The following is a 24,998-nucleotide window of genomic DNA, read 5'->3' as shown; positions in this document are numbered from 1 at the left end:
GGCAGGCTGCTGGGTCTCCCCAGATCCCACCTCTGCAGAGTGCTGGGGAGGTCTGACCACAGCTGCTGCCCTGTGCCAAGCTCCCTTGGTGATCCCCCTGGCTGCCCTGGGCCCCAAGGGCCCCATACATAGGTAGGGTTACCATACCAGACCCTTCAAGAAAGAGGACACGCCTGAGAGGGAGTGCATTAATGTACTCCATATACTGCAATGCATTAATACAGTGTGAGTTGGTAGATACGGATACACTCCTCCTCAGGGCTGTCCTCTTTTTCATATGGTAACCCTACCTATGCATGGGACCCTCAGGGCCCAAGGCAGCCAGGGGGATCACCAGGGGAGCTTGGCACAGGTAACCCTATCCATAGGATGGCTCAGGCAGCCACCACAGTCCCCTGCAAAGCACAGGGCCTGGGGCTGCTATCCCAAACTGCCCTAGGGACAGGATGGCTCTGGCTTGGGGGACCAATTTTTCCTCCTAAGGGAAATAATAAATATTGGCTGACTACATGGGCCACAACAGGTAGTGCTGGGAAGCAGTGCTACCTAGCGGGCAGAGCACTAGCTCGTTACTTGCCTTCTAGACTTGCCTGTGTCACAGGCCAGCTTGGTAACTTTAGGCAAGTTGCTTTCCCTCTCTGTCGCTCCGTACCTGCACCAGTCAAAGGGGATAATGCTACCGAAGCCCTCTGTGAAGTGTGAGGAGAGCAGCAGAGGAAAAGGGCTAGAAAAGCTCTAGAGAGAAAATTATTACCCCCAGCATGGACTGCAACTGACTAGGCTTGTATGTGGAAGGGTCTCTTGGCTGAAGGGCTTTGCATAACTGTGACAGGAGAGGGAAGAATACAAAATGACCCCTAGAAGCAAGATTCACTCCAGGTGAATGGCTCCCAGCCCACAGAGGCTTATGAACCCAGAGTATTGCATCCAGTCCTGGGTCCCCCAGTACAAAGGAGACATGGATGCATTGGAGCAAGTCCAGCAAAGGGCAATGAAAATGATTAGAGGACTGGAGCACATGACCTAGGAGGCTGAGGGACTTGGGCTTACCCAGTTTGCAGAAGAGAAGAGCGAGGGGTGATTTGTTAGCAGACTTCAGCTTCCTGAAGGGGGCTCTAAAGAGAATGGAGAGAGACTGTTTTCAGTAGTGGGGGATGGCAGAACAAGGAGCAACGGTCTCAAGTTACAGCTGGGGGAGGTCTAGGTTGGATATCGGGAAAATCTATTTCACTAGGAGGATAGCAAAGCCCTGGAACGTGTTACCTAGAGAGGTGGTGGAATCTCCAGCCCTAGAGGTTTTTAAATCCCAGCTTGACAAAGCCCTGGCAGGGATGATTGGCTGGTCCTGGTTTGGGCAGGGGGCTTGACTGGATCTCCTGAGGTCTCTTCTGACCCTAGGATTCTATGAATCTATTGCAGGCTAAGAGACCCATTGCTGGCCCTCAGCCAAGGGCAACTTACTAGTACCCCAAAACCTGGGCTCCAGACATGGGCACGTTGTGACTCTGAGACACTTCCAGCAACTGGTCTGTTGTGAATTCACCACAGGGGTACCAGTTCCTGTCTTGCTTCCTAGAAGCGGTGACTCATAGGTGCCAACTGCTAATGAAGAATAATGACTCCCAGCCCACCAGGATGGATCCTGACCACATGGCTGAGAAGGGGCTTATGTGACAGCTCAACATTGCTCCCAGCTGTACCACCCAAGGGCTAGGATTCCCATGGCCACCAGGGCACAGTGACTCATATCCAGCTTCTCCTCCACTATCACCCCAGGCCCTTTTCTGTAGCTCTGCTGCCTACCTACCCAGGCAGCCCCCAGCCTGTAGCAGTGCATGGCTCCCCCCTTTACCACCCTGCTGAGTTCTGTGACTCAAGTCCTCATGCACAGAGCAACATGAACCTTCTGCCTCCTAGGAAGTGTCCTTGAACACTAGACCAGGCTTAGCCTGGTGCAATTAAGTCATAAACCAAAGGTTTGACTCTGCTCTTACCTGTGCTGGTGTAAGTCAGGAGGCTCAGTGACATCAACAGGAGCTGCAGACAGGACAGCAAAATCTAACCTGCAGGGGCAAGTCTCCTGCCTACAGCAGCAGAACACACTGGCTTTTGCCCTCCTCACAGCTGTAGCAGTTACTGCACTGCCTGACCACTGTTCATGCCTCTCCCCAGCTGACTGCCTGTTCTGGAGCTCCATGTTCTATGCACACTCCAGAAGAGACTGAATGCGACTGGCCCAGAGCGAGAAATGAGCATACACACCTCTCTTCAGTAGCAGTTTGCACTACCTGACCTGCTTGCCCTACTGAAGAGGGATTGGTCTTATTTATACCGTTTGCTTAGTCTGCTCTCAGCAGGGGTAGGACCCTGAACATTCTCAACAGACACGTGTACAACAGTAAAGTCAATGGTTTGTTTATATATCAAAAAGTCTTCGGTTGGAGGTAAACAGGAGTGCTTGTAACAGGATGTGTACATCAGTGGCTGTTCATGGGTAGGGGAGTTGCTGCAGTCAGGGGGTGCGTCTACACAGACAGGTTACTTCAGAACAGGTGCTATTTCAAAATAACTTTATAAGCTTCTACACAGCCAAAGCGCTATTTCAAAATAGCGGATGGCTTCTTTTAAATTCTGTAGACCTCATGCTACCAGGAATAGTGCCAACTCTGAAATAATTCTGAAGAGGGGCTGTATAGACAGGGAAGAGGGGTTATTCCAGAAGAGCTTATTCTGAAATAACACTGCTGTGGAGATAGCATCCATACACAACAGAGCCTGTTTTGGTTTAAAAGGCCTGAGAGCTCTAACCCAAAATAGGTTCTAGCGTACGGACACCCTATTTCAGAATACATTTTGCTTATTTTGGGACTTCCCTGTAGCATGGGCTCGTTATTCCAAAATATCATATTTTGGAATAACTCTGTAGTGTAGACCTGCCTCTGCAGGTAACTTGCATAGACATGGCTTGCCTCTTTACTGACCAGCCTGATCTTTGAAGGCAGGAAATCACAGGGTGGTGTGAACGCACAGCATTTCGGCAGTGTCTCCACAGTCCACTAGGGAGCATGCCAGATGGACCAGGACTCTTCTAGCACTCCTGCCCCCAGAGGGATTTGCTCTCACCTCCATGCAACTGGTGGCAGGCATGCTCTTGCTGCCAAATGCAAAGTGTTAGTCTCCCAGGCTGGCAGAGTGGGTGCCCTCCACAAGCCCTGATACCCTAGATCAGGCAAGAGGCATAGTCCAATCATCCAGGAGGCCTTCAACATGTGCTCCACTGCACACACATTCAGCAGCTTTTGCTAATGGCTGCCCAGCAGGTCACCGTGAACAGCAAAAGGATCCTGCAGTTTGACAGCCAAATGTGCCCTGTCGAGGTCCTTTCCGGCTTTGAGTCTAGTCCCCTGCATTCACAACAGGGTCCAGCACCCTCTAGCCCAGGGATGGGGAACCTTGGGCCAGCCAGTGGCTTACAAGGCTCAGTGTTTCATCCCAGCGGGCATGCAGGCTCCTCTGCTAGGTCTCAATCCTGAGGTACCTCTCCTGGTTCCCTGCTGGCTCTAGCTCACCCCACTTCCAGAAGGCATCCAGGAAACAGTCTTTCCTCAAGCTGTCCAGTACCATTTCAGCCCTCCGCACCTGTCTTAGCAACTGCTGCCACCCTGACTCCTGGTGGTGACTCAGCCTATCACACAAGGCATAAACACCCTTTGTGGTGGTTCCTCAAATGATCCTAGACTGATCCCTTATGCGAACAGCTTGCCTTGTTCACAAGTCCAGCTCCCAAGGACCATCCCTAGGGGGGCATGGGGCAACACCCCCCACCTTGTCCCACCCCTGCTCTGCCTCCTTCCCTGAGCTATGCAACCTTGGGGACTACCAGGGGCGGGGGGGGCCTGGCACAGGGCAGCAGTAGGGGTCAGGCCTCCCACACTCATTGAAGTGGGGGGATCCAGAGCACCCCAGCCCTAGTGTGCATCCCCAAGTCCTGCATCATGCAGGAGAGTGCTGTGGGCTGGGGCCATGGCTGGGTCACTCGGCTTGCCATTGCTGTGGTGAAGCAGAGCTGGGAAAGGGAGGTTGAGCAGAGCCGGCAGCTCCACTCCCAGTACTGCAGTGGTGCACCAGGCCCTGCAGGTCATCACCCAGTCACCCTAGACCCTGTGGTTCCTGTCCACAGACTGTGGAGGTGGCCACTATGGCATCCTCCAAAGCACAGGACCTGGGATGTCCCTGTATCTTCCTCCTCTGCCCTTCTACATGCCTCAAGTTTAGGGCCCGAAGTTCCCTGCGTCACTACTCCCTGCCTCCTTTGGGGAATGTCTGGCTCTTATCTGGAAGAAACAGTATTCTCAGCCTCTGCAGCTTGCAGGGCAAATGTTGGGGATGGAGCCTCAGATAGCAACCTCTATGCACAGCCTTCGGATGGGGGATCTGATGCTCAAGCTGTAGCTGGGCCCAATCAGGCTCCAAGAGGCAGCCTGGTGGGAACAGCTGGCTGGGCTGGAAAGCCATGAGGTCAGGCACATGCAGAACAAACAGGCACAGACATTCTCTCCACTGGGTTTAATTCACAATGTAAACATGCAAGGAAGAGTCCTAGATCTACTGTAATCAACGGCACCAACACCAGTCCCCAACTGCCCCAAAGTTTTCCTGGGGCCAGGATTTCCAGCCCTGGCTTTGATGCACCTTTGCCAGATGCAGCTCAAGCCTACACAGCTGAGAATTCCTGGATCTGAAGGGCAGAGAGGATGGTGAATTCCCCATGCACTAGGTTCAGTCCTCTCCTGCCAGAATCTTCACATCTCAATGAACCTCCTCATTCCACGAAGCACCGGACAAGCAAACAGTGCAGCCCAGACAGGTCCAGAGCATTGGCCAGTACAGGCTCCGCTCCCACAAGCCCAGCCAACCGCCTGAGCTACGCAGTCCGAGGAGATGGCATGCTGGCCGGTGCTGCTGGCCCAGAGCCAGGTTAGTAGCCTTCGTCGGCCCAGGTGATCTCGTAGTCTGGATACTTATCTTTCAGTATTTTGGTGGACACAGAGTGTTTGGCTCGACCAAAGCCCTGAAAGAGGAAAAACAGCACTGTGAACTGTACAGGGCTCTGGGCGAGTCCCAGGGACAGAGCCCTGAGCAAAAGCAGGATGATCTGGTGATGGAAGAGGCCACCAATACGTTGCTTAAAACTCCCAAGTGACCCCAGCTACACCAGGCAACAATCCACACAGGCCACTGCAGCCTGGTGGAAGTGGAGCATCAGGGCCAGGTGATCCTGTCCCAGTGATTCTCCCACATGAGATCAGGGTTGAGAGTGACAACCTCCTTGGGCCACACAAGATACCGCTCTCTTCCTGGGACAGGTCTGGGAAGCTGGTGCATTTTTGGCACAGGCAGTAAGGGAAAAAGGTGAAGGATGCTGCAGAAGGGGGACTCAAATGGTTTCCCAGAACTGAACAGGACTCACATGGTTCTCTCTGGTCCCAGAATGAGCAGTGCCATGGGGCTACTAGCAGTCCTTCAAACTGTTCTTTGGAAACACCCGATGCTCTGCGCCCAATGTAAGCAGGAGTGGTCCACAAACTTATTTTAAACTCTGCTTCTTTCTTTGCCCATTTGGCTTTTGCCCTCACATGGAAAGCAGCCACTGGCACAAGCCTTAAAAAGGCAAAGCAGCACAGTCCCCAGGGGAAACAGACCTACAGCAGCACAGAAGTGCTGGCACTGGGTAGCTATTCCCATTGGAATGATGAATAAATGATACAAGTATAAGGCACCTTTACACAGACATATCTGCATTCATACCAGGGCAATTGCTCTAACTATATTACTACAGTTAATGAAGTACTATTGAGGTTATACAAGCACAACTAGGTCAGTAAGGAAGTCAGACCCCTAATTGTGAAAAACTGTGTTTATACTGGCTGAAAAAACTGTTTATACCAAGCATTAGACTACAGCAGATGAGCATGTTTAAACACAAAAACCACACACAAGTACTGCTTCACATAAGGCACAATCACCCTTTGTGGTTGTTACTCAAACACCAGCCTGGACTGATCCTTCATGTGAGGAAGACAAGCTGTTCGCACACCCAGCTTGGGCATCCATACGGCAACTCCTCCACCCCAGCTCTGCTCCCTCCCCTGAGCTATATGAGCCTGGGAATTACTTGTGTGTCATGAAGGCCAGAAGCATAACTGGCTTCTAAAATGAAGGAGATCAATTCCTGGAGCACCAGTCCATTAATGGTCCTTGGGCACAGTAGTCAGAGATGCAATTCTCTGCTTTGCCTGTCCCTAAACATCTAACTACCAGAAACACCAGGCACGGCTAGAGGTCAGGCTACTAGCAGGCCAGCCAGACCACTGATCCAACCAAGTATGACTGCGCCTTCGGTCTGACAGGCCCAGCCTTCAGGAAGCAGTATTGGTTTTCGCACTGCCTTGCAATACCTTGGCAACTTCACTAATTCATACCCCATGAGATGACAGTAGATACCAGTTTCCACCTCAAAACTGCAGGGAGCATGGGGGGCAGTTCCAGGCTGTTGCTGTTGCTCAGACAGCAGCATACAGAGCCCTCTCCACCCTTGCATGACTGGCTACAAGGGTCTCAAAAGAGACCAAGAGCCCCCTCCCACAGCCCTTATTTACCACAGAATAGCCATAAACGTGGATCTTCTTCTCCTTGCTCTGGTGTGAGATCCTGCCCCCGCCCAGGCACTCACAGCTGTAGCCTTGCTTCTCCAGCTCTGCCGCAGTCTTGTCATAAATGTCAGCTGGGGTGGGAAACATCAGAGGAGACATGTAAGAAAGTGTGCGGAGCTCCTTCCCAGGGACCTTCTTGGACTGTGTGTAGGATATGGAACACAGCCTGCACGCGCGCGCGCGCACCCCGCCCCCCCCACAGCCCCCGGCTAGGTCAGGCAGCGCGCGCACGCACGCGCACCCCCCCCCCCAGCTGGGTCAGGCAGCGCGCGCGCGCGCGCACTTGCTGCAAGGGGGGGGGGCAGGAAGCGCAGTCCCGGAGGGGGCCGGTTCGGGGCCCATTCCGCACTCGCCCCTCCAGAGCCAATGACCGCGGGCCCCGATCTGGGCAGCGGGGCGGGCGGGCGGCGGGGCAATCGCGGGGCAAGTCCGGCCCGGCCCGGCCGTGACCCGCCAGCACCACTCGCCGCTCCGCGGAGGGCAGCCCCGGGGGCGGGGGCGCAATACCGTTACCCAGGAACCCCTGACAGCTGCGCCCGCAGCCCCCGGGGGTGGGGGCACCGCGAAGGAAGGGGACGGGAAGAGCGGGGCCTGGGCACGTGCCCGCTAGGGCGGGGAGGGGCAGACGCCCCCGGACAGCCCCCCCACAGCTGCCGAGACCACTGCCAGGCGCGAGCCGGTGCGCGCGGCCGGTTCTTGGCGGTACGCGCACAGGAGGCCGCACCGAGTCCCGCGCCTCGTGCCCCTCCCCCCCGCCGCGCGGCCCCGCCCTCACCGTGATACTCGGCCCAGGCGTAGCCCCGCACGATGTCCCTGGCGGGCTCGCGGGCCCCCGCCGGCCGCACGCGGACCAGCACGTACTTAAAGACGCCGTCGGGGTCGACGTCCACGCCAGGGATGCGGCTCAGCTCCGACGCCGCCATCTTGCCGGGCCCTGTCAGGGAGCGCGCCCGGCCTCCGTCCAATAATAGCAAGGGGGCGGGGATTATGTCTCGTTCGGCCAATCAGACTGCCGAGACCCAGACAGCTCGGCCAATGAGAGCGAAGAGCTGCTAAAGGAGTCACGAACACTGCAGAAGTTAAAGGGGAGTGCGGGGGGTGATGGGGGTCACTTTGCCGACAGGAAATCCCGGCGATTGGCCGCGTAGGAAGGGGAGGGGCCGGGACATCCACACGGCCCCCCATGCACCCCCAGCCTGGAACGTACCCGGCCCCCAGCCCGGCCTGACCCCCCCACCCACCCCCCGGCACTCGCCCCGCCCCCAGCCAGGCCTGACCCCCACCCACCCCGGTGCTCCCCGCCCACCCCCAGTCCGGCACACCTGGTCCTGTGCTCGGACGGGCAGAGAAGTAGAACCGGCCCCGCTGGTGCGTCTGCGGCGGAGCGGGATCAGTGGCGGCCCCGGTGCAGGGGGGAGCGGAGTCAGGGCTGGGCGAGTCGGCGGCGGTTTTCATCCCTGCACGGGAATCAGCGGGGGGAGCCGGGACGGTACGTGCGGGGGAAGGTGCTGGAAGGAAACGTCACCCCGCCCTGGTCCGGCCTGACCCCCCCCGCCCTGGACCCCCCCCCGCCCTGGTCCGGCCTGACCTCCCCCCGCCCGCCCTGGGCCCCTCCCGCGCCCTGGTCCGGCCTGACCCCATCCGCCCTGTACCCCCCTGCCCTGCTCCGGCCTGACCCCCCCCCGCCCTGTGCCCCTCCCCCGCCCTGGTCTGGCCTGACCGCTGCCCCCCCGCCCTGTGCCCAGCGCGATCTCGGCTCTGTGCCCGGCCTGACCCCTGCTCTTGAGCCAGACTGAAATCCAGCCGTGTGCCCTGCCTTACACCCAGGACCTGCTGGTGCTCTGCCGCCAGCCCAGCACGGGAAAGGCAGGTCTGTGCCCCAGGGCAGAAAGAGGCCCCTGTGCACTTGGCCCCAGAGAATTTCCATTTCTTCTCCAAAGTGCCACCGTCTCCTGCTCTTGGCATGCGGCTAACATGGACTCCTAACTGGGGCCCTGGATGTTTTGCAGCCTGCTTCGCATGGGGGCCTCCCAGGAGCCGCAGTCCCAGGATGAGACCCGGGGGCACTTTGCTTGCCAGGCTTTGCCTTCCCCCTTCCATGCCAGCCCCCGGGAACTTAATCATTCCTGCCTCCAGTGGCCCGGCGCTGGAGAAGTTCTGTGCCCCACCAGCCCTTGGGAGTCCCCTTCCCCTGGGTGTCCCTCCCTCCACACATTCAGCAGTTGGGTGCAGTGTGCAGGTGCTGAGTGGGGCTGGGTGGGCAAAGGGGTGGACCCAGCAACAGCCTCAGAGCCGAGGGGCTGCGTCTCAGAGTAACACAACCCTGTTCCCTCACAAGGACAAACATCTCTCCTCCGTTGGCTTTGTGCTTCCCACTAGCACCAGCCCTCCATGCCGGCCATTACTCAGGCAAGGCTGCGGTGCTCTACTGGCGGGGCTGTTGGAGTCGGTGTGGGGCTCCCTGCTAGTGGCTGGCTCCCCTCCTGTGTGCTATTGAAACTGCCACTCAAGCCAGTAGCAGAGACTTGTCTATACGGCTTTTTTTTTTTTTTTTTTTTGCATCCACACTGCACAACTTGTTGTTGCGGAATGACGGGGCATTGAACTCGAAATAGTGACTCCACTGAAACCAACCCCTTTCGCCCACCTCCCCGCTTCAGTTTCGAAATTGACTCAGCACGCATGAGGCAGCGGTGGTTACAACTGAATTGGCCTCCAGGGCGGCATCCCATCATTGCTCTTATTTCAAAATTGGGCTCGCTAGGGTCAGGGTTCAGTTTCTAACTGCTCTCACAGTGTGGATGCTCTTTTCAGAATAACTTACTTTGAAGTCACAATGTTGAAATAAGTTTTTTCTGAAAAACTCTGTCTGGGAGACACAGCCTTAGATGTCTGGGGTGGATGGAACAGGGTTCTGGCCTCAGCTCTCCAGCTATGTGTCTCTTAGGTCTGTAGCACATGACTCTGTTACACCTACAAATGCTAACTCCCCCATCGCTCTGCCAAGCTGCGTCTACATGTGCACGCTACTTCGAAGTAGCGGCACCAACTTCGAAATAGCGCCTGTCGCGTCTACACGCGTCGGGCGCTATTTCGAAGTTAACTTCGACGTTAGGCGGCGAGACGTCAAAGTCGCTAACCTCATGAGGAGATAGGAATAGCGCCCTACTTCGACGTTCAACGTCGAAGTAGGGACCGTGTAGACGATCCGCGTCCCGCAACGTCGAAATTGCTGGGTCCTCCATGGCGGCCATCAGCTGGGGGGTTGAGAGATGCTCTCTCTCCAGCCCCTGCGGGGCTCTATGGTCACCATGGGCAGCAGCCCTTAGCCCAGGGCTTCTGGCTGCTTCTGCGGCAGCTGGGGATCTATGCTGCAGGCACAGGGTCTGCAACCAGTTCTCAGCTCTGTGTATCTTGTGTTGTTTAGTGCAAGTGTGTCTGGGAGGGGCCCTTTAAGGGAGCGGCTGGCTGTTGAATCCTCCCTGTGACCCTGTCTGCAGCTGTGCCTGGCATCCCTATTTGGATGTGTGCTACTTTGATGTGTAGACGTTCCCTCGCTGCGCCTATTTCGATGTTGGGCTGAGCAACGTCGAAGTTGAACATCGACGTTGCCGGCCCTGGAGGACGTGTAGACGTTATTCATCGAAATAGACTATTTCGATGTTGGCTGCACGTGTAGACGTAGCCCCAGTGTCCCAGAGGTTTGAACAGTTCCTTTGCTTTGAGTCTCACTCCAGTTAAGTATTTTGTCCCCCTAGGGGACTCTGTCTTCATCTTAGCTGGAAAGGCTTCCCCGGTGTCCCCCCAAGAGCCGCACCTTCCCCATGAAACTTGTGGCCCAGCTGAGACAGGAAAGGCAGACAACAGTGCTGTACATTCGAGTTATTCTTTATGGATAGTGAAAGGAAAGAGCGCTCTCGTAATCAGATTACCTCTGAGACATGGCTGTGGGACACCAGCAGGACCGATACAATGAAACGTGAGAAAATACAGACCTAGCTCTGCATGAGGAGATGTGGGATCTGACTCTTCGGCATGATGCATCGTTTAAAAAAAAGGAAGGAAACAGATCATGCATTGATCATAGAATTCTGTCCCAGTTCAGCAAAACCCTCCACGGAGCCCAGCCGAGAAGATGCAGATTCAGTCATTTTATTTATAGTTTGTTAGCTTAGGAGGCTGCAAGTCTCAGGAGCCGTCGTTACCTCGGAGCTGTGTGGTTGGAAGAGCTGCTTGGATCTTGGCCGTGAACCACGGTTAAAGCATGGCTGGGCTCCCAAACGGAGCAAAGGAATGCAAAATCAGGAGAAAGCTGCTCCTTGCTGCCCCACGAGGAGGAAGTCACAGCTGTGCAGGTGAGCAGGGATGGGAACTTACAGTGAGTGGATTGGGGTAGAGGAGCGAAGCCCACCTGGCCTTTCCATGGAAGGCAGGAAGTCCCACTGCACGGCCGCAGCGCTGCTGGAGGGGCAGTAATCCCCAGCCATTGCACTTTTAGAGGTGCTAATGGGCCTGATCCTGGATGAGCTGCAGCAGGGCAGGCCTGCCCATGACAGCAGTGTTGGTCTGGGTGCTGCCTCCCACAGGTGGCATGGATGTCCCCCTGCCCAGCCACCTCAGGCACTAACGTATTCCATCCTGGTGCTAGCTAATAACTTAAGCTGGGTTTGACTCTATCCCTGGGTGCTGGGCAGGCCCCGAATCACTGCTCTGGTGCATGCACATTAGTGCCTGGTCCCTAGGGCCGACAGGCAAACCCCTAGGCTGATGTGTTCTGAGTCGGGCCCGGAGGAAACTAGGGATGAGCATGCAGAGCCAGGTGTCTCTGCAACGAGCTTAACCTGAGCACCTGCTCTCTGGGGAGCCTCCCCCTTCAGAGCAGGAGCTTGAGCTGCCTGTTCCAGGATATTGACTCTGTCTGCTTTTTCTGCAGCCAGTCACAGCAGGACAGCAGCAGCCAGCAGCTGCAAGGCCGAGTCACAGGCTCACAGTCCCTAAATCACATCAACACAACGTCCTGCCCGGCTGGGAAGAAGGCTCCTGCCCTCCCAGCGCCCACCGCTACAGGTAGAGAAACAGCCGAGGGGGAGCACAGAAAACTGACCACATTCTGCCTGCCCAGGAGCTGCTTCGCTGTAGGTGTCAGTGTGAAGTCTCTATGGCCATTGTTGCAGCCCCCATTTCTCTGCTCTTTAACCTGTATGGGCTCTGGCTGATTCTTTAATCACTTCTGTCTGGCGCATAAATAATTTTACAAGATGTAGATCAGCTCTGGTGGTGGGATATGCCTGAATAAAGACCTGTCTTGTAGTGAGTCAGGACTGGTTAAAAATACTGTCTCGCAGTGGTTCAGTTTGCAATGATTGGCTAAGGTACAGCTAAGCAGGACTCAGGTTTCACCATACAGGTTGAACTTCTCTAATCCGGCACCTTTGGGACCTGACTGGTGCCGGACGAGAGAATTTGGCAGACCGCGGGAGGTCAGTGTTGTTGAACAGCATTACCAACGCTCCCACTGCTCACTGGGCCCCAAGAAGACATGGAGGAGTAAATTAGAGCTAAATAACAGCACAGAGCATGGAGAGCCAGGACTCATGGCTGGAAACAAGCTTTATGGGCCTGCAGAGAATTTGACCACACCTGTGATATGTGGTCATGCAGCTACCTAACACCAGGCCGGATTATGTGTTGCCGAGGAGAGAGTTCCAGACTAGAGAGGTTCAACCTGTATAAGCTGGGCCCAAAAGGGAAGTGTTCAGCACCTAACTCCAGGACAATCCCAGGCCAGGACTCCAGACCCCAACACCCACCAATTGTACTGTGCAGTAGCTGGCACCACAAACAATCAGATCCGGTCTGGCCGCCTGCCTTATTGGGAGCAAGGAGTGTCGGCAACAAAGTGCATGTGCTCGGCTGTGCTAGCTGTGCTCAGGGTATCACTGCAGAAGGCTCTGTCACGGCTAAAAGGCTCTGCAAACCCTCAGAGGATTGCAGTCTGAACCTAGGAGCTGTGGGTGGCTGGGGTTGCCTAAAGTAACCAAGCTCCAGGTGCTGTGTGTACAGGCAGCAGACATGTCTGGGAGCGCTGAGCTCCCAAGCTCCCTCTTACATGGTCATGTCTCCATCCATCCCCCTGTTCAGCCCCAGGGGGCTCCAGGCACAGGCCTCAGGCCACCTATGGCTCCAAGTTTTGGGGCTCAAACCCTGAGAGCCCCAGAGAGAAGCCCAGGCCCTCAGTCTAGTGACCCGGAGGCATCACTCAGCTGGGTCAAACTCGGCAGGGCTGGTAAGGAGTGAACCTTGACAAGGCAGCAGGACCCAGGGCAGTCCAAGGAGCAACGGCAGAACAGAATGGTCTGGGAAAGCCAGACCACCTCCTTGGCAACTGAATGCAGGAGCCCTTGCTCCGGCATGGCAGCTGACCAGCGGGCCCCAGGGAAGCAAGCTGCCTGGAGGGTGGGCTCAGGGGGTCCCTGGGCCCTGGGGGAGCCAGCCTCACTTGCTGGCCATTGACCTGACTGGAGCCCTGCTGGTGACGGGCAGCTGAGGGCGCGCGCTGGGAGTTCTGCCAAAATGACTGCAGGATGTCCATACCAAGCCGTGTCCCTTGTTTGGCAGCCAGGCCCCCGGCTGCTCTCACCCCACGCTTGCACTGCGCACGGGGCAGAACTAGTGACCTCTGCCTGGCTCAGATCTCGACCTCTCGGGATAAGAAGAATATTGCTAATATGTATCCCCAAGCAAACACAAGGCAACCCGCCGCAGCCTTCCCCACCCCTCAGAAGGGACCTTTACCCCCCGCTTTGGGGGCGAAACCGAGGCACAAAGTGGTTAAGTGATTTGTCCGAGGTCCCGAGAGCATCAGTTCCAGCTCAGGACGTGGACTCCTGAGTCTCACGCCTGCACTGATCTTACAAGCCTAGTGCGCAGCTTGATGGGCGCAGACTTGGGATCGACTCGCAGGTCCTGCCCGTGAGCAGCAGAGGCAGACGGCAGCGCCCGGCAGCGGTTCCATCGCACTGCAACCTGCCCTGCTCCTCTCTTGCGCCATCGCCCAGCACCTTAGGCTGATTCACCCCCAGCACAAGCGAGCCCAGTGTCATGGACGGCCACAGAGCTGTACTGGCGGTGGGGGGGCTGCATGTGGCTGCTACCCAAGTACATAGTTGTCACCTGGCAGTACTATAGCTGCATAATGGGTCCCCTGTGCCTGGCTTTGCAGGCCAAGCTTGGGCACCCACCAGGGGCCCATCCTCATGCTCTCCCACCAGGGGCATGCCAGGAGCTGTTCCAGTCACAGCATGCGCTATGCCTGGGTACCAGGGGCTCAGTGGATCTGCCTGGGGGTCTGTCAGCTGCTCCTCAGGAAGCGCCAGCGCCAGCCTGCACCCAGAGGGGAGAGGGCTCTGCAGAGAGTCACTAGAACAATCCCAGGTCTGGGAAGCCTGCTGCCCATGTGCTTTCTCTGGCTTTGCACCAGGCTGGCTAGTGTGCCCCCAGAGGCTGGGCATTTCCTTTGAGAGCATAAGAACAGCCGGACTGGCTCCCTCTAGCCCAATGTCCTGTCTTCCAACAGTGGCCAATGCCAGAGGCCTGAGAGGGGTAGTCACCGAGCGATCCCTCTCCTGTCATCCATTTCCAGCCTCTGAGAAACAGGCAAAGAACACGGCTCCTGCTCACCTGGTTCGTCAGTACTGGTGGGCCTACTCTCCATGAATGTGTCTAGGTCTTTTTGGAACCCTGATAAAGTCCTGGTCTTCACAACATCCTCTGGCCAGGAGATCCACAGGTTGGCTTTGTACTGTGTGAAGAAAAACTTCCTTTTGTTAGTTTTGATCCTGCTGCCTGTTAATTGCATTGGGTGACCCCTAGTTCTTATGTTATGGGAATAAGTAGATCACTTTGCCTTGTACACTTTCTCCCTACCCGTTGCAATTTTATAGCCCTCTAGCATATCCCCCAGTCTCCTCTTTTCTGAGCTGAAAAGGCCCAGTCTTTTTAATCTCACTTCTTACAGCACCTGCTCCAAACCGGCAGTCACTTTTGCTGCCCTTTTTGCAATGCCAAGTTATCGTTTTGTGATGAAGTGACCATATCTGCACGCAGCTGCCAGGATGTGGGCGTCCCATGGCTTTACAGAGAGGCAAAACATATTCTCCAGGGCAGCTAGGGGCTGTGTGCACTCAGGCCGTAGCTCAGGGTGAGGTCGGTGGTGGCTCAGGGCTGTGTGCAGGCTGGGGGTAGCGGCCAGGAGGATTCCCCACTGGTCCCTGTTCCCCAAAGGCTCTGCCAGCCATGGAGCTGCGCCCCCAATGCAGGTGGCTCTCTCCAGCTGCGGGAGTAAAGGGGCAGCTTCAACCACAGGACCCAGCAGGGACAAGGGAAAGACGCAGATACCTGCTGCACGGCCAGGCTGCCTGTTTCTGGCTTCCTACATGGCCAGGGCAGGAAGAGGAGATGTGGGGGGAGCATTTGTGCTTCATTTGGGGCGGGGGCAACACCCCAGTGCCCCCCCCCATCTCTGCCCATGGTTTGATGGCTTCAACCCCTGGGGGGTGCTGGAGATTGAGGCTTCAGCCCTGGGATTGGCCCTGGGGTTACCTGTGGGCCCTGTAGCCTGCCTGAGAGGGCTCAGGGAAGCCTGTTGAGAGCTGCTGGGCTGCACAGCTCAGAATACCCCCGGGGAAAGCTGGGGTGACCAGGAAAGCTGGTGCGTGGTGCAGTGTAATGGTGCCACGCCCGCTCTGGGGGCTCCCCTTCCTGACCGATCCCCTAGAGGGTAACACCTGCCTGCTGCTCCTGGTAATGGACTTACTCCTTCAGGTCAGCTGGTTTGAATGGCAGGGCCCTGGGCTGGCCCCTGGTGCCAGCCTCGGAATGGTCATTACAAGAGACGACTGGGCTAAGGCTGTCTGGCCAGGGCCTGGGCTGGCTGCCCTTGGCTGGGCTATTAAGCAGCACCACGGCCCAGCCTTTCAGCTGGGCACAGTGCGTGGGGTCATTGCAGGCCAGGACTGGCAATGGTGCTGTTAGGGGCTGGGGATGTGGGCCCTGCCTCTCAGCCGGGGCCCAGGAGCCAGGGGACCCTGTCGCAGGGGCAGAGTGCCGAGCCAAGGCCTGCAGCTCACTGGAACCCGAGGGGCCGACGCCAACAAGAAGCCGACCCAGTGGGGAGGTCTGGGTCCCAGAACTGAGCTGCTGGACGGACAGAGGCCTCCTTGGCCTGAGCTGGGGCAGGGCAGGGCAGGGGAGTGGAGCCAGCAGGCATGGGGCAATGCAGCACCCCGGGACCAACAGCCCTGGCAGCTGCACCCCACTGTGAACGTGGGCGCGGTTCCCCAGGAACCCCGGGGGGCGGGATCCAGCCAACCGTCTCACACTGTGCCAGCAGGGGGCACTCGGCATCTTGGATTGAAGCCCAGTGGATGGTACCCAGTACTCAAGCTCTGGACGTGGCACCACACAGCATGGAGAGACCGGCCTCCCCGCCCATGCCTAGAGAAGCCATGGGAGAGGTGAGAGCAGCGGGCACAGGCCTGGGCGAGTGCGTAGCTGAGCAGGTTGGAGTCTGTGCCCTAGAGAGGCGCCGCAGCAGGGGCTTTGCTAAGGCACCTTGTCCTGGCTGGCGTCTCCCTGCAGTCCAGAGGGCCGAGGCCCCTAAGTCATTCCCTTGTGGAATGGGCTCACTGCCTGCTCCCAATCCCCGGGGGGGAGCTGCGCCTGCCCATGGCTCTGGCGTGGGGGCGTCACAAGCCCAGCTCATGGGTGTGGGCAGCCTGGGGGCAGGGTCCCACCAAAGGCAGGGCAGGGAAGGCGCTCGGGTGCATCCTGCTGGTGCAGCGGCTCAGAGACAGCAAACCCAGCACGTCTCTTGGCCCAGGAGCAGGCGGCTGTCCCTGCAGGACGGGGAGGGCATGAGCAGAGATGGGCACTCACTGCGGTCAGGCTGCGTGGTGCCGAGGCAGCAGTGGGGTGATGGCACTGCTCCACTAAGCCACGGCGCTGGAGCTGCTCAGCTGGTTCTTTGGGCTTGGAGCAGGGGGGCAGCTGGCCCAGGAGGGCTGGGAAGGCTGCTTCGGTTCACGCCCAGCCAACGGTACACGGGGCTCATGCTCTTGACTTGGCAGCACAGCTGTTACTGGAATCACGGGACCCCCACCCCAATGGCCCCACGCGCCTGGAGAAGCCGAGGGGGGAGGGATCCCAGTGGGCACGGCCGTGGGGCTTGGCTGAGGGGACGGGGCTTGTTCGGGCTGCAGAAGACTGAGGGGCAATTCGATAGCAGCCTTCAGCTTCTTGAAGGGGGCTCTACAGGGCATGGGGAGAGGCTGTTCTCAGTGGGGACACGTGGCAGAACAAGGAGCAATGGTCTCACATCAGCGAGGTCCAGGTTGGCTATTAGGAAAACCTGTTGCCCCAGGTGGGAGGTGAAGCACTGGAATGTGTCACAGAGAGGAGCTGGAATCTCCATCCCGAGAGGTGTTTAAGTCCCAGCTTGATGTAGTCCTGGCTGGGACGACTTAGGTGGGGTTGATCCTGCTTTGCACAGGGGTTGGATGAGGGGAATTGCTGAGGTCTCTTCCCAGTCTGAAGGGTGGGAGCCCCCCCCCCGGGCCCGACTGGCTGCTTGGCAGGGGAGTGCTGTGCCTCAGGGTGCTGGAACACTTTGTGGGGGAGGTGCTGAAAGCCACTGAACCCGCTGTGGTGTACCACGGAGACTGCGCCAAGCCAGGGTGCTGCAGGACCCCAGTCCCAGCTGGTCTTATGGGGCTTCCAAACTTCTCCTTGCCCAGGCCCAATAGAGCTGGGCAGGTCCACCCCCTCCTGCTGCCAGGCCCTGGCTCTGGGGCTAGGATGGGTTAGGGTTACAGGAGGCCATGAGGAGCTCCACCCAGGGGACTGGTTTTGTTGTCTTGGGGGCAGTGCTGTAGGCCCAAGAGAAGCAGCTGGGCTGAGCAGAAGCTCCCTGGGCTCCAAAGACTCTCTTGGGCCTCCCAACCCCCCAGTCTTGGCTGATCTCTGAGCCCACAGACCGCCGCAGCGCAGGGCCCTTCCCTGGGACCCCGAGCCTGGTCCCAGGGGCCTGCTGTCACACGAGGGTCCCAGCAGGTAATCCCATGCCCAGGCCCTGGCCTGGACAGGCTGAGGAGGCTCGGTAGCACCTGCTGCTGCTGCAGCGGAGAGGCAGGAGGGGAGCTGAGCTGGCAGAGCAGCTCGGCCGGAGCTGACATGTTCTTTGCAGGGGAGGGGCAGCACAGCCCACGCATCCGGCTGCACACAGCAGCTGGCCAGGTGCTAGTGTAACAGGGCACCTGGTTGGGCCACAAGGAATTCATTAGTCCCGAGGCTGGCAAGGGACCAATCCTGAGAGACCCACCCTGGCCTCTCTGCCTCCCTCCCTGTCCCACTGCATTAGAGCAGGGAGCGAGCCGAGGAGCGAGCCCAGGTGTGCTCGCTCTGGCCCCAGCAGCGAGGGCACTGGGACGCCAGGGGGGCAGGAGGCGCTCCCAGCAGGATTCAGCAGCAAGCTGAAGCTTCAGCCTCCAGCTCTGTGCGCAAACCCAGCAGCCTGGCCAGAGCCAGGGCTTCCTGAACCCAGACTCTGCCCTATGGGCCGCGCCAGAGGGTGGCCCCCTGGGAACCTCCCTCAGCCACTCTACCTGAAACCACAGGCTGCCCCCAGCGCCTACAGCCTGGTGCTCCCTGGCAGGGCTGTGCCTGGCCCCTCTGTGCACAGGAACAAAGACCCCTCCCATGAGCACATGTAATCCACGTCCACCCAGTGGCTGCACCTTGCACCAGACCGTCCCTGTGAACTCACCAGTGCTCGTGTAACCAGAGATGACCTGCCCCCCAGACAGACACCCCTCTTCCCAACACAATGCTAACCTTGGAGATTGGGGGGGCTCTGCAGAGCCCTGTGTGGCCTCCCACTGGCCCCGCTCCTTGGCACGCTCAGGGATGAGAACAAACAGGACAAGCAGCACAGTGGCTACCTGATGGGGGGGGAGGGGGGATCAACGCAGGGAGAGAAAGAAGAATGTGGCATGGAGGAAGTTCATTTAACCCTGAGTTTGCTGGACTATTTGCAGCCCTAGAATAGCCCAGTCCAGCACTCTGAGCTGCCCCTGGGGTTGCTTCTTCGTGATCCCCTAGGTTTGGGGCTCTGGCTTAGGGCAGGATCTCCCTGGCAAAGATCTCGGCCTCCCTTAGCTGGGCAGGGGGCCACCGGCTCTGCCCCCACACCAGAGCAAGCAGGGAGCAGGCTGGGGCAATCACTCCTCTCCGCCACCTCGAGTGGGGCCTGTGAACGCAGGCTTCTGCCTCCACATGGGGGTTTCCCAGCCCTGCTGGGGGGTTGGAGGGATGCAGCTTGCAGGTCAGCCCAAGCATAACCACCCACAGGCAGGCGCAAACCCGGGACCTCTGGAGCGCAGGGCAGACACCACTACTGCTGGAGCTAAAGCCAGCTGGCACTCAGCTAAGGCAGCAAAGGACACTGACTCCTCTCTGAAAGTGGCCCTGGTGCCACTGTGTGGGGCAGGACGAGCTCCCTGCTGCCTGGTGTCCAGGCCCCAACCCTTGGCCACTGTCATAGGGATCAAGTGCAGCCACGAGCGCCCACAAGCAAGCCACAGCTTGGCGCTGCCCTGGGGTCTGGGAGCCAGGTGCCATCCTGGGGTGTGGTCAGCAGGCTGGGCTCCCTACGGGGCAGCCTCCCCTGGGAAAGCCAGGCCCATGCCCACCTGCCCTCAGGGTGCTCCAGTCCCAGGGTTGGGGCTCAGTCCTTGCTTGGGCCATCGGAGGGTGGAACTATCGGGGTTTTCAAAGCTCTTCCCCCAGGCCTGGCCTCGGCCACCGGGAAGGAGGCGGAATGGCTGCGGAGGCCTGCACTACGGCCAGGCCAGTCAATACCTCCAGTGACGTCAGGAGCAGGAAGCAGCAGCGTGGCTGAGACGTGGGCAAAACCATGGCCGTGCCTGAGCCCCCTGGAAGGCCCAGCCGGTAGCCTGGCGAGGAGGGTGCAGTGGAGACCCTGCAAGAAACAGGTCCCGCTTGTGCAGCTCTCCCGTGGCCTGGGGTCCCAGGGAGGCATAACTGAAGGCAGCCCCGGGGGCAGGAGCTCTCCTGGAACTGGCCCGGGAGTTTTATTCCCTGAGAAAACCAGAGATCAGCTTCCCTCCTGCTCCCACTGCCCCACGGGGCTGGCCTGGGAGTGTGGCCAAGCTGGGTCCCAAGCTCCCCCGTCACTTAACGCTGGGCGGGGGGGGGGGGGGGGGGGGGGGGGGGGGGGGAAGTCCTGCTGCAGTGGAGAGGCGGGAGGTGGCCTGGGCTGTACGCTGAGGCCCTGCACTGCTAGCTTTGCCCTGCAGTCATTGCCGGTTACAGATAAAGTGCATCAGGTGCCTTGTGCCCTAAGCCAAGCACTGCCCGAGGTCCCTGCCCCAGCGCCGCGGAGGGGTGGGGCACCCACTGGCTCTCACGAGGCAGGGAGGGCTCAGTGTGCGAGGGTGAGGCTGCGGGACTTTGGGAAGTCCCAGCCGTGGGTGGGGCTGGTGGCAGGGCCAGAGCTGTGCACAGGCCTGAGGGGAGGGAATACCCCGGCACAGAGACCACACACAGCCTCCAACTGCAGGGAGCCCTACGGGGACCCTGGCGAGCCTCCCGGCATCCGGCACAGGCAGTGGAGCCCTCACTGGGGAGAGCCTCAGAGCCCAGAGGGGCCTGCGGGAGAGAACCTCTAACGAATGCACGGGGCCAAACTCTCCTGCCAGTAACACAAATGTTACTAAGCCAGGCCCCACGCTCCCTGCAGGGCCCCAAACCTCCGGGCGGACTCCAAGCTGGGACCTCTGCAGGAGCCGCCCCGGCGGGAGCTAAAACTGGCTGGCTCGCCGGTCAGGCTGCAGCGGAGGCTCATTCAGTCGCTGGGGAAGTGGGCCAGGTGCCGCCGCGTGGGACGGCGAACCACGCCCAGGTGTGGGGGGTACGCGCCCAAGCCCCCTCTGCACCCGGGCCTGGCTTGACGCCCCCTTCCACGTCGGGCCTGCGTGCAGGGGCCAGGTGGAAAACACGCCCCTACGGGCTGTCTCCAGAGGCGCGGCAGGGCGGAGGGGGCACGGCGGGGAGCTCTGGCCACGCTTGCAGAGAGGTAGCCATGTTGTCTAGTGGTCCGATTTAGGAAGTAGGATGCAGCCGAGCTGGTGGCTCTGTGCCTCGGCCCGGCCCCGCTGGGAATGGGGGTGACCGAAGAGAAGGCAGTAAAGGGAGCTCACGGTGAGACGCAGCCGTGGCACTGGAGTTACCCTCCCTGCAGCAGCGCTGTCCTGCCAAAACTCAGGCCACTGGGCCACCCTGCCCCTGCCCCCTCAGCCAATGCAACCAAGATCCGGAGCTGAGCAGCTCCTGTCCTGACCATGGTGGCCTGAGCCTCACCCACAGAGTCCCTGGGCCCGCCCCTGTGCAGTGGGGACAGCAGCTTCCCCAGGCACCAGCAACGAGTGGGACGTCCTGACCGGCCAGTCGAGCGCAGCGGTGAGGAAATACCTGTCTGCCCAGGGCGAGGACCGGAAGGCCTGCGTGGCGCGGTGGCGGTGTGCGGGTCACATGATGTCATCCAGGAGGTTGGGGCTGGCGACCCAGTCCAGGGTGCGTGGCTCCGAGGCGGCCATGATCATGCAGAGGAACTGCTTGCCGGTCCGCTTGTCAATGGGGTAGATGGTGGTGGGCGTGAACCTCTTGTTGCTCTCCACGAAGTCGCAGAGCTGGGCGTAGATCTTGGGGAACTCGTGGCGCAGGAAGACGCCTCGAGTCCGCAGCTCCCGCTGGATGTTGATGAAACAGACCTCCCGGGCCTTGCGCCCCTCCTCGCCCTCCTGATCCAGATCGGCCGTGCCAGGTGGGGGCGTGAGGATCAAAGTCTCCATGTCCCGCTCCTTCTTCAGAACCTGCTTCTCAGGGCTGGAGGAGGCTAAGGCCACCTTGGCGTATTTCCTGACTGTTGGCACCTGCGCCTTGGGTGATGGCCTGAGGGGCACCTTGTGTCCCACAGCCACGGTTACATTCAAGAGGAAACATTCCTCCGGGTCGTACTGGCTGCCGGCCCCTGCCAGCTCCCGGGCGTAGTCCCCGAGGCTCTCCGCGTAGCCCTCCAGCTCCCGCAGGGACAGGTAGGTGGGGGACATTAGCAGGCTCTCCAGGCCGAACTGGAGGAAGTTTTCGGCCGAGCCTGAGCTGGGGAAGCCCAGGAAGAGCACCCCTCGCCCCCGGGACAGGTACCCCACCTTGGCGATGCGGGAGAAGGCCTTGTGCACTTCGGCGTTCTCCCGGCAGAACTGCAGCACGTGCCGGCAGATGCTCCCGATGCGCCCATAGACACAGCTCTCCTTGTGGGTGTCCCAGTCCTCCCGGCGGCAGGTCCGGGAGCAGTAGTACGTGTAGCAGCTGTGGCAGGACTTGAAGTAGAGGCAGGCGTTGAACATGGTCTCTGTGCGCCGGCACTTGGCATTGGAGCACATCATCAGGTCGTCCTCGTCCGCGCTCAGCTCCGGCGAGCAGTCGTCCAGCTGCCTCTCAAAGCTGCTGCTGGACAGGGACATGGCGAGCGAGCGGCCGCCCTGCTCCCGGCGCAGGTCTCGGTGGAAGGAGCTCGGGCCTGGCTGCTCCTTAGTGGGCTTGGGCTCCCCGACCAGGAACGGCAGCGGCCTCTTGGCTTCCAGCTTCCTGCTGGGCATGGCTGCGCCGTTCTCAATCAGCCTCTTGAGTTGGTCGGCCAGATTGTGCCCATTGCTGGGCCGGTGGCTGGGTGGAGGCTTGGAGTCGATGACCAGGTCTGTGATGAGCTCATCCAGCTGGTCCAGGCTGTGCTGGTGGGTGGACCCGCTCTGGGTGCTTTCTTGGACCGGGGGAGCTGGGCGGTAGGGCATGGCCCGGGGGCGATGCCCTTCCCGCCCAGAATCCAGCGCATCCCAGCTGGCGGAGCGCCTCTCGCCCTGGCTCAGCCCATTGGCTTTGATGTCATTGTCAGTGATGGTGATTTCGGGGGTGACAAACCAGGAGCGGCCCAGCGGGCCCCGCCCGCTGTCCGCATGCACCTTCTCCAGGATGGAGCTCTCCGAGAGCGAGAGCGCCGCGTAGCGCTTGGGGGAGCTGGACAGGTTGATCACCACGGGCTGCCGCCGGCTGTCTGGGGATAAGGCACGGTGCTGCTCCCGCGTGAGCAGGTTCTCATGGCTGCGCCCACGGAACATGGGGTCCTCCCTGCGGACGCTGGATGTCAGGATGTTGTCCCAGGATTTGGAGTAGTGCCGCGTGTCTGTGCCGAGGCGGGGCGGGGGGTTGCTGGAGCTGGCGTGCCAGGAAGACAGCAAGGCCTCCTGCCCGGCGGGGTGAGGCGCGAAGCGGGACGTCTGCAAGGTCTGGTAGGGCAGCGCACTGCGGTCTGGGCAGTACCAGTCGCTGAACTGCAGAGGCTGGGTGCTACGGGCGTGAGGGTACGTCCGCCAAACAGCTTCCCTCTCGTGGGATTTGCCGTAATCGTCGGCGTAGAACAACCTGGGGGAGGCGTTCAGAGCGGGGTACGGCCTGGGCTCCTCCGAATAGAGGGGTTTGGAGTGGATGCCTCTGGTGGCGTAGGCTCGAGGGTCTTCTCCGTAGAAGGGGTGGCCAGGGGCTTCCTGGATGGGGTAGGACCGGGCTTCTTCCACGTAGAGCGCCCGGGGTGGCATGGTGTGGATAATACCTTTGGCTGGCTCCTCTGTGTAGAAGGGCTGTGGAGGGAGGTGGCACCCTGGGTATGGGCGAGGGCAGCCCTCGTAGCCCGAGCTTGTCAGCGGGATGCTGGGGCCCAGGCAGCTGGCTGGCTCCTCTGTGTAGAAGAACTTGGTGGGCACACTGGGGGCAGAGAAGGTCATGCAGCCCCGCTCGGGATAGTCCCGGGGGGAGGGCCTGGCCTGATACGCCCAGCCCCGGGGCTCACCGTCGCAGTACTCGCTGGGGTAGGGATGTAGCCTGTGCTCCCCACTGTAGGAGTCGCTGGGCGTGGGCGTGCGGGAGATGGACACCTGTCTGCTGCTGGGGATGGTCAGGCTCCGGACAGCGCCCGGTGCTCTTGTCCAGCACGGCCCCTCCATCCTGCTCTGGGCCTTCAGGCTGCGTGCCTGCATCAGCACCGCCTCGTCCGGTTTCATGTCCACCCGGCACTTGACGTGCAGGCCCCCGGCCGGCCTCCCGCCCGGGGCCTCCTCGGGACAGTTGCTGCTCACGCACAGCGGGGAGATGCGGCTGGTGCTGCTGCGCTGGGGCTGCAGCTTGATGGGGTGCACCTCGTTCACCAGAGCCTTCATGGGCGTGTACCCGCTCTCCCGGCGTGGGGACGCTTCCGGCCTCGAGGGCTCCCTGGCCAGGCGCACGGCCTCCCGGCCCCGCCTGGCTGGTGGGGTGGGCGATGAGGACAACATCGGGATGGGAACAGGGGTGAAGGTGGATTTCGCCCGGGGGGCGCTCTTGGACCTCGTTCGCCTCTTTGGCTCCGCCCGAGCCAGCGGCTCCTTGGGGCCTTCCCTGCCGTGAGGGTGAGGCCTGGGGTTCTGAACGTCCGACCTGGGAGGAGCCTTCCTGCTTCCAGCCCCTGAGGAAGGCTGGGAGGGGCCCGGGGGCCGGCAGGGCCGCTCCATAGCGGGAGCCGGGGCCGGCTGGTCGTCCAGCGACTCAAGGAAGTCAAAGCTCCTGCAGTGACGCTTGTTGAAGGGCCGCAGGTTGCGCGGCAGAGACGCAGACATGAAGGCGTCACATTGTGGCATCAGTGGCTGGCAGACGATGGATTCCCTGGACGCTGGGCACTTCACCTCTAGGTCTTGATATACCGTAGACACCAGTATATCAGGCGGGTCGGTTCGTGTCATCTTAAACGAACGGCCTTCTCCAGCTCTGCTCAGATCATCTCAGGGGGAGCCAGCCAGCCCTGCAACACAAGAGAAGGGGTCTTGAGTCTCCGGGCGTCCTGGAGAGGCCTGCTCAAGACTGGGTCTCAGTTTAAGAGGGCAGTTTCTGGCCCTTTGGGTTCAGGAATACAGCTGGAACTTGTGACCCTGGACATGAGCCCAGCCCAGCTTAGTTTTGAAAGCCCCTGATTCTTAGCCGCTCATGTCATTCATGATCCTGCAATGCTTGGAGCTGGTGAGCACATGTGGGGTAAGGACTGGAGCTGGCTGGCTGGAGCCGAGGGGCAGATGGGGCATTCCCAATGGCCACATCCTGGTTCAGAACTAGTGAGCTGAGGCTTAT

General features: G+C 59.7%; 3 protein-coding genes across 10 annotated transcripts in view; all 3 read right to left on the bottom strand.

The window, feature by feature from the left end:
• Nucleotides 1–4,397, bottom strand: part of MAMDC4 (MAM domain containing 4) — a 39,718-nt gene extending 35,321 nt beyond the window's left edge. For 5 of the 6 annotated variants that reach the window (XM_075015505.1, XM_075015503.1, XM_075015506.1 and 2 more), the window contains exon 1: nucleotides 1,051–4,397. The gene's annotated coding sequence lies outside the window, so the exon portion shown is untranslated. The remainder of the gene's footprint in view (nucleotides 1–1,050) is intronic. The other variant, XM_075015504.1, reaches the window with a different exon arrangement.
• A 152-nt stretch (nucleotides 4,398–4,549) lies between these two features.
• Nucleotides 4,550–8,193, bottom strand: PHPT1 (phosphohistidine phosphatase 1). Its single transcript, XM_075015515.1, has 4 exons — nucleotides 8,036–8,193; nucleotides 7,489–7,783; nucleotides 6,660–6,784; nucleotides 4,550–5,071 (listed from the first exon to the last, which is right to left on the bottom strand). Exons 2-4 carry the CDS (start codon nucleotides 7,634–7,636, stop codon nucleotides 4,979–4,981), a joined length of 366 nt encoding a protein of 121 aa, XP_074871616.1. The 5' UTR covers nucleotides 7,637–7,783; nucleotides 8,036–8,193; the 3' UTR covers nucleotides 4,550–4,978.
• A 6,195-nt stretch (nucleotides 8,194–14,388) lies between these two features.
• The window catches only part of AJM1 (apical junction component 1 homolog), a 31,368-nt gene continuing 20,758 nt past the window's right edge, over nucleotides 14,389–24,998 (bottom strand). For 2 of the 3 annotated variants that reach the window (XR_012648348.1, XR_012648349.1), the window contains exons 3-4: nucleotides 21,261–24,675; nucleotides 14,389–14,514 (exon numbers count right to left, since the gene is read on the bottom strand). Coding sequence is in view for 1 of the 3 variants with exons in the window: in XM_075015512.1 (XP_074871613.1) it covers nucleotides 21,317–24,616 (3,300 nt within the window). In the remaining 2 variants the exon portion in view is untranslated. Of the gene's footprint in view, nucleotides 14,515–20,710; nucleotides 24,676–24,998 lie in introns of those variants that run through there. The other variant, XM_075015512.1, reaches the window with a different exon arrangement.

The sequence above is a fragment of the Carettochelys insculpta genome, chromosome 21 (assembly GCF_033958435.1).
Source record: "Carettochelys insculpta isolate YL-2023 chromosome 21, ASM3395843v1, whole genome shotgun sequence".
NCBI classification, from domain to species: Eukaryota; Metazoa; Chordata; order Testudines; family Carettochelyidae; genus Carettochelys; species Carettochelys insculpta.
The sequence above is the reverse complement of the archived record's forward strand: the minus strand, read 5'-3'. Positions and strand labels throughout refer to the sequence as shown.